The sequence below is a fragment of the Mizuhopecten yessoensis genome, unplaced genomic scaffold (assembly GCF_002113885.1).
Source record: "Mizuhopecten yessoensis strain PY_sf001 unplaced genomic scaffold, ASM211388v2 scaffold10529, whole genome shotgun sequence".
NCBI lineage: Eukaryota > Metazoa > Mollusca > Bivalvia > Pectinida > Pectinidae > Mizuhopecten > Mizuhopecten yessoensis.
In genome coordinates this window covers 268,406-275,923 of record NW_018408592.1, presented here as the reverse complement: position 1 = coordinate 275,923, position 7,518 = coordinate 268,406, and the positions used below count along the sequence as shown (strand labels likewise).

The following is a 7,518-nucleotide window of genomic DNA, read 5'->3' as shown; positions in this document are numbered from 1 at the left end:
GATTACCAAGCAAAAAAGTTAGTGTCCATCCCTGATTAATCTACAGAAAATACACATTTATATTTACTGTATTATTTTATTTGTTATGTATCAGCTAGTGTGAGATGCACTCATGTGGTTTTCCAAGTTATAACCAGTACAAAAATGACTTTCCAACATTGCTTGTCCAATGATACCCCTAGATAATACAAATCTCTGTATTATACATCTCTGGGTTACATTAACGTTAATATTTGCCAAACGGAAAGTGGAAAATGACATCATCGTCGTTTTTGACGTTAATTTTCATGATGGCAAAGAATGCTTTGAATTTTTTCCTGTATCGGCGGGAAAATGTCAAAGTTAAGTATACCAGAAACAGGTTTAAAGATGATGTATCGGAGAAAGGAAAAATAATCAATTTGATTGACTTGTCCGATAAATACCCCGATCCACCAGTTACTGGGGAGAACTGAGGCATTCAAGACCTCGCTCCAGTCATCTTGCAGAGTGAATGTGGATCCTGTAATTAGTTTCAACTTTTTAACCAGTTTTTAACGAACTCATGTGGAAGCCACGCCACACAAGTCTACCTGCAAGTTGATGCTGTTCGACGGCCCTTTGCAGTATAAATGTAAATGTAAACTTACACACCCATCTGCGACCCTCCAACAAATTGCACGATCGCTGATTTATTACGATGTAAGTGCCAAACATTGAAGATTTTCCCAAAAGAATAGATGTACCTGATTTCATACTCGATGTTCGTATAATTTTTCAGTGTGGATATATCGTTTAAATAAAGAAATCGTAATCGTATCAAAGGACTCCTAATTGGCCGCCATGCAAGTTTTTGATAGCGCATAAGCGGTTTTTCCCCCATGACCTTTGACATAACACTTTGAGGCGTAGGCCGCTTAAGAAATTACGTGTTGATACGTCTATAGATAATAGATGATTCGTATCGATTATCGGTTGTTTTTTCTCATATACATAACCTGATGATAAAGTTATTATGGAAGAACTTTCCGCGCCAATAATAAGTATTCAAAGTAAGTATTCAAACATAACGTTATGGCATTTAAGAGTAATTGGGAACCGCAGTGTTTGTATTTTATTGTGTTCTGTAACTTTTTACGCATTATGAAAAAAAAAAAGAAAAACAAGAAACAATAAAATCACTACATATTTATAGTAATTTACCATGTTGATAATCATAATTCTTTAAAAACGGTTATGACGTTCTGTGACTTTTTTTAAAACAATGTCGTTCTACTTTTACCACTATTTTGCTATCTAATCGTCGTCGTCGTCGTCGTCGTCGTCGCCATCGATTTGGGAATTTTGTCTTCCCTCTGTCCGCAACTGCTGTTAAATTAAAACGGACGTACAAAAACATGAAACATTTGCTTGCTTGTAAGTCATATTCATCCATGTATATTTAAGCAATGCATAATGTATACAATGCATTTGTTTCCCAGGATAATATCATCTTTAAAAGACAGCAAAATGAATATTTTACCGAACATGAGGCAATATACAGATTGAGAATACGAAATAAACAACATACTCCTTGAATAAAAATATCCTATCTTTGCAATGGTGGTTGAAGAATTTGTCTAATCTGTTTTTCCTGTATATCTTGGTGCTACGCATATGTATTTTGGCAAGTTTTTACTGATTGTCATTACCACATAGTGTACATACCTGCATAAAGTAAGCATTGAGTCTCCGGGCTAAGCCAGGGTTCATATCTGTAAACAGAGGTTATTATATACGGGTTACAATTGCAGAGATGGAGCTGGTACAGCGTAAACAATCATTAAAAAGGGAGACAAAAAGCAACAAACAATATTATTCATGTTTATGTTATTCAGTCTTGAATAGACATTATTATAACGGCAGGATGCTGCGGTTTTTGTGCACAAGTATGTCAAGTATGCTGGCACGTGATATTGCTGTACGTGCAAGCACGACCGACATGTCTGTTTCAAAGGTTAATTCTCATAAAGCAGGTTTTCTGTTGCGTGCAGCAGTGGTTATTATCTAAATTTTGTTTTATTTGAGAAATCTGGATCCTTATTATTGCTGATGAGTATTTGTTACCTCATTTCTTATCGGTAGCACGTGTTAGGAGACTGACAAAAGCCAGAAACGTACAGAGTTGTCTGGTTTTGTGTCGAATTTGATGTATACGTTTCGTTACCGTAAACATCCTTACTCTGGCAAGATATTGAATCTAGAATATGTTTCATTGTATAAAAGCATTTCAATGAGCATAAGTTAATCAAGATTTGATTTTTAATCATTCTTGTCGGTTTTAAGTCAAGATTCTTTTTCCCTTTTTTATATTCTACAAACTACAAACTTACTTTTTTATTAACTGGATGCATGCATTACCATGTCATGATTTCACATTTTTTTTGGTACACGGTGCGAACATTGTAAGTATAGAACGTGTTCTGTCATTAACAGTCGTACAGCAGGTTCAAAAATACCATGGCTGCGTTAGAGAGGGGTATTAGGTGGGCACACCATAAAGTATGGTCAGGGCTGGTTTGGTCTGATCCCGAATTATGGTTATATTTGGTACTTACCATAACACCAATTACTAAGTAATCCCGACACATTCACAGCATGAGTGGAAAGGTACGCACTCAGTATTTTGGCGACAATGATATAACAGCTCCAGGTAAGTAGGTGACCCAAAACCGTTCCATTTGTTTATATTTACATTCTGTATGCTTAGACCCATTGACAAAAATTACATTCATAAATGCATAACACAGGTGTTCATAGAATCTCAGCACATGGGAACTGATAGTAACCTGATCACACTGCGTAGTAATACACTACAAAAACTACTCACTCGGAACGACCGACCTAGATGCTTAATTCTTACATCTTAAAATATTATTGAACTGTGCTTTGTGAAATATCCACGTATTCACGTGTCCTGTGCTACAAATAAACACTGAATATGGAACTACATTTTGTTGTGTTATTGTTGTTGACGGTTGCTAAGATCTCTCACGATAGTGTCACATTTCCCCGCGAAAAAACACTGTTCTCGCCACTGCGTTGCACCCGTGTATAAGCAGGAACAAACCCTGTTTATTTGTTTTATTCGTTGTTATATCGATCCACTGAAAGGATTCGTCAATGTAAATATAAGGAATGATATTTATTTTTTCAACATTTATGAGGTCATAACAACAATGGGTTTTTGGACATATTTTACATGAATCGCTAACGCGATTCATTCAATATGTCCATAAACCCATTGTTGTTATGACCTCATAAATGTTGAAAAAATAAAAATCATTCCTTAAGTGCAACAGAGAGGGTACCACTTATTAAGGTACAGTTTGAGAGTCGGCAACCATTCTCATCGATAGGCTTTTAAATCCAGGGAATGTTACTTCGCTGAGAAAACGGTCACATAGACTAGTGACAAGATATATCTGACTCAATTTTATATATGTCATTATAATGCATGCTTAAGTACATGTATACAAATAATAATTGCTTGTCAATTTTTTCTATCTTTTTCAAAGCTAGTCATTGAAACCAAATTATGAATTCACAATTAGAATATATCTTTCCTTCAAGGTCTCATGTTGCTAATCACCGAACAAAGTAGGGCCCGTCCACACATCCGACAGATTTAGACCACCCAAGGAGAGGAGGATATGGGTTCCTTTAGTTTTTATTTACGACTGATATTTCAAAGTCATAATAACAGCTTGGTGTGTACCTTCCACACACAGTATTGCTTTACTGTGTTGCAGAGGGAGACGTGAATTGAATGTTATGGTTTGTATCAACAATGAATTTCACCTGGTGTCGTTTCCTGTCCCTTCTACGGCGTGTTCGGACAACGGCTAGACAATGACTTGCCCATCTCAAACAAGATGTTGAGGTATTGATTACTACAGATCGATGCATCCGGTGGTGTACAGATATAAAAAGGGGTCTATTACCCGTCAGACCACACCAGCTGGACCACCATTTGAGACCAGGCCAATGCGACCAGACCAAACCCAACTCGACCAGAACAAAATTTGGGAGCAAATCAAATCAAACTCGACCACAGACCCCGGGATAATGAAAAAGTCTTTGGCTTAAGTTTATGCTTAGCTAATAACTTATGACGCCATTTTTCTTGGCGTAACTTGTGATTGGCAAATTCAAAACTTAAGATAATTTTAGACTTGATATCGTCTCATGATCCTTGGGCCAGACCATGTTTTATGGTATGCCGTTTACAAACGAGGTATGTAAAACACGTAGATCTAATTTTGTTCTGGATTAATTATCAGATATGTTCACTGCGTCTTATGTAATCGGTGATCACCATGATAAGTTCTTGTCTATGACAGGACACGCGCTGATAGGTGCCATGTTAACACGCGGTGACCCTTACACAGCATCTGGTTCTTGATGGTCGTGATGCCTTACTTTTAATGTCGACATCAGTTTGGATTTTTATCCCAGTGTGTTAACATTTTTGCATATTAATTTTAATTTGTTACATAAAGTTAATATCTATATTAACCGGCAATCATTTTCGTACACTTTTCTCACAAAAAGTCGGGAAATACCTTACTATAACGTGATTCACCTGCGATTAAAAATCTAACTTAAGGTTTGTCTCAAATTTAGTCTGATGTCCTAAAGAGCGACCGCATCTTACAACAACCCGATCTGAACGGTCAGTAGTCACATTAAACTCTGAACTTTAATCCCAAACTCAAATTAAATCCAGTCAACATTTGACTTATGTAATTGTTACGTACGATGAAGCAGTCTTGGAAGGATTGTGACGTCGTGACTGAGGTACTGGGTGAGGGTGTTGGAGTGGGCGGCGATTAGTAGGGACTTCAGCACACCCTTGTACTCCTGTGGTAGGCTCTGGTAGGCGTTGGTCGACTCCAGGTTATGCAGGTACGAATTGGATTTCGACCTCTTTGACCTCTACATGGAAAGACAACAAATTACAAGTTTACATTTCAATCAACATTTAAAATTATGTATTGGTTAAAATTGAGTAAAGATAACTTACGTGAAGGAGGGAAAGAAGTAGGAGGGAAGGGAGGGATATCAGAATGCTTACTCGAACTGATGCTGGTGATGCCTCCGTGGTAAAAATTGAGTAAATATAACTTGCGTGAAGGAGGGAGAGAGGTAGGAGGGAAGGGAGGGATATCATAATGCTTACTCGAACTGATGCTGGCAATGTCTCCGTGGTAGTGACGGATACAGCCAATTGAGCCTGTTGTGCGGCAGCGATGCTCTCCTCTGTTATCACCTGGTCAGTGGATATAGATATTATACAAAATCTTACATTTTGTTTCTCATGAACTCGGAATTATTCATTATGCGTTACAAAATTTAGTTTCACGGGGAAAAACCTAACATGGCATAAGCAAAACGTTCTGTTGTGTTTAACCCTTTCGCCCCTATGTAACTTTAGTAGACTCTACCATGCATTGATCGTAAGGAGTCTATTATGGTCTTCAGTGGTGAAAGGGTTAATATCTTTTTCTCACGAAGACATAGTCTTGTTTTATTAACCGTCTGTTGGTTAATATTGGTTACAGGAGTACTCCATCTACATAGCCGAGTAAGAGACCATTTTTCTTAAACAAAAAAACCAACAAAAATGATAAAGTTGATATCATTGAAAAATTATTAAGACCTGCTCGTTTCAAATGACTTCCGAATCGATCTCTTTGATAATGATTACCGTTGATATAGCCTCTGTATCAACTCACCTTTAGGAGATAGTCTTCTAAATCATGAGCATCGTGCACGGGCAAGTCTGTAAGGTAAAGAAAAATAAACAAGCTGCAATGTCAACTTATTAGTCTTGAATAGCAACGATTCTAAGTGAATCTCACCTGAGACGAAAGACTGTACGTTCACACGTCACATTCGCTACAGAATTACACCTACCAGCCTTCCCGTCGTCACAAAACCGAAATTAAATAATTTTTTCGTTTAAACTGTTTAAACTATGACATTTACACTGTGTGATTCATTAAGAGTAATATTGCACACTTATACATGGTGCAAACATGCATTTTTTACCGTGAAAAAAAGTTGAAGGAATAGTAAGTTAGTTAGACATATACGAATCCTAAATGCATGTGACACATACCGTCACAATACATTTCACGTCGTTTCATAGTATGACGTTAAACATATTGATCTGCGAGGTTTGGGGATTACCAACTCTAGTTACAGTCCCGCATTTAATGGGAAAAGGTCTATGCCTTCTATACTTCTGACGGAATCGTATTGAAGGGAGGCAACTCCGATAGAAGTCAAAATGACTTACGTCTGATGAGGTTGAGGACGCTGTAGAAGCCAACTTTATCAATATAACTGGTGAGTTGTCCAGCCTTGGCAGTGGCTGCCAGCTCCACCGTCAATAGCCTCAGCTCCGGGGGTAGCGCCTGGTAAGTTGCGCTATCGTGGAGCACGTTCAAGGTCGAAAGGAGGTCACTTCGTGGATTCGCAAAGGTCAAGGTTACTAGCAATGCCAAGGTGACAGCATATCTCATGGTTGCTGTATAGAATCAATACATATAACATATGATTTACATGAACATAAGTAAATGATATATAAATTATCATGTAAACATATAATAGCCTAAATAGATGCGAAATGCTGATGAAACATACATATTTTAATATATATAGTGATAGAAAGAACACCGTTACTGCAGATACGTTCCGATTCCATACAAAATATCATTTTCTCAAAAGGTAGGTCATTTTGAAACATTTCCAATTGCAGGTGTGACATTTCTAATTACATGTTTTACAAAATAACAGCACGCGTTTCACCCTCTTATTGGAAATAGATGAAAACAGTCGATTTGTAATGAACTTCACTGTTGTGCAATATGTACCTGTCTGTTTGAAAAGGACCGTCAGGTGTTTGTGTGCTGACAGCTCCGTGGAGTCAATGATGCTATGTTAGACCGCATTTACTATATAGTCCTATCTCGTCTATTTCGGGCTCGTCTTCCTGTGATGGGATCGATAACACTTCACACACCTTTAGCCCGACATGTTTTGATGTCATTGTGACTGATAAGAATTAGCCGTTATCTCATACCGCAGTCAAAGTAAACAGCGTTGTTTTGGTGGGATATCCATATGGTTCTAGGGCGCGGGGAGAGTACTGGTTGGAAGTTTTGGATAGCAAGGGGGAGAGGGGATTGGTGGGAAGTAAATGCGTAATGAAATTGAAATTTCTTACGAAAAAGTCACCGTAATCGGATAATCCCTCTAACATATTTCTCTTGATTACCTTGTGTGACACTGTTTGGCGGAACTGTTACAGAAGTATAGGAGGCATTGGCCGATTTAAATAGGCACTTATGCAACACGAACTTTCCAACATTTGGAAGTTAGAAGTTACTGACTTTGTTATAGAACAGTGCATTGAATTTAACAATAGAATTGGGATTCTGTTAGGTTATTCCCCTTACATTGTAGTTCCATTTTCTGGAATGTTTGCCCCCC

The 7,518-nt window shown here is 37.7% G+C and overlaps 1 protein-coding gene across 2 annotated transcripts; it reads right to left on the bottom strand.

The window, feature by feature from the left end:
* Positions 1-1,159: 1,159 nt before the first annotated feature.
* LOC110460983 lies at positions 1,160-7,035 on the bottom strand. 2 transcript variants are annotated; one of them, XM_021514240.1, is made up of 7 exons: positions 6,900-7,035; positions 6,323-6,553; positions 5,757-5,803; positions 5,201-5,290; positions 4,779-4,956; positions 1,687-1,733; positions 1,160-1,344 (listed from the first exon to the last, which is right to left on the bottom strand). In XM_021514240.1, the coding sequence occupies exons 2-7, from the start codon at positions 6,546-6,548 to the stop codon at positions 1,276-1,278; spliced, it is 657 nt and encodes a 218-aa protein (XP_021369915.1). In that variant the 5' UTR covers positions 6,549-6,553; positions 6,900-7,035; the 3' UTR covers positions 1,160-1,275. The 2 variants fall into 2 exon arrangements, with proteins under 2 accessions (XP_021369915.1, XP_021369914.1); XM_021514239.1 differs by having other exon boundaries at positions 1,161-1,347; positions 6,900-7,034.
* Positions 7,036-7,518: the final 483 nt, after the last annotated feature.

Excerpts from the sequence above, each read along its gene's own strand:
- LOC110460983 (XM_021514239.1), bottom strand. The coding sequence starts at position 6,548 with ATGAGATATGCTGTCACCTTGGCATTGCTAGTAACCTTGACCTTTGCG. Across the intron at positions 4,957-5,200 it reads CATTGCCAGCATCAGTTCGA|AGGTCAAAGAGGTCGAAATC; the intron begins GTAAGCATTATG and ends CTTTCCATGTAG. Across the intron at positions 1,348-1,686 it reads TCAATGCTTACTTTATGCAG|CAGTTGCGGACAGAGGGAAG; the intron begins GTATGTACACTA and ends TTAATTTAACAG.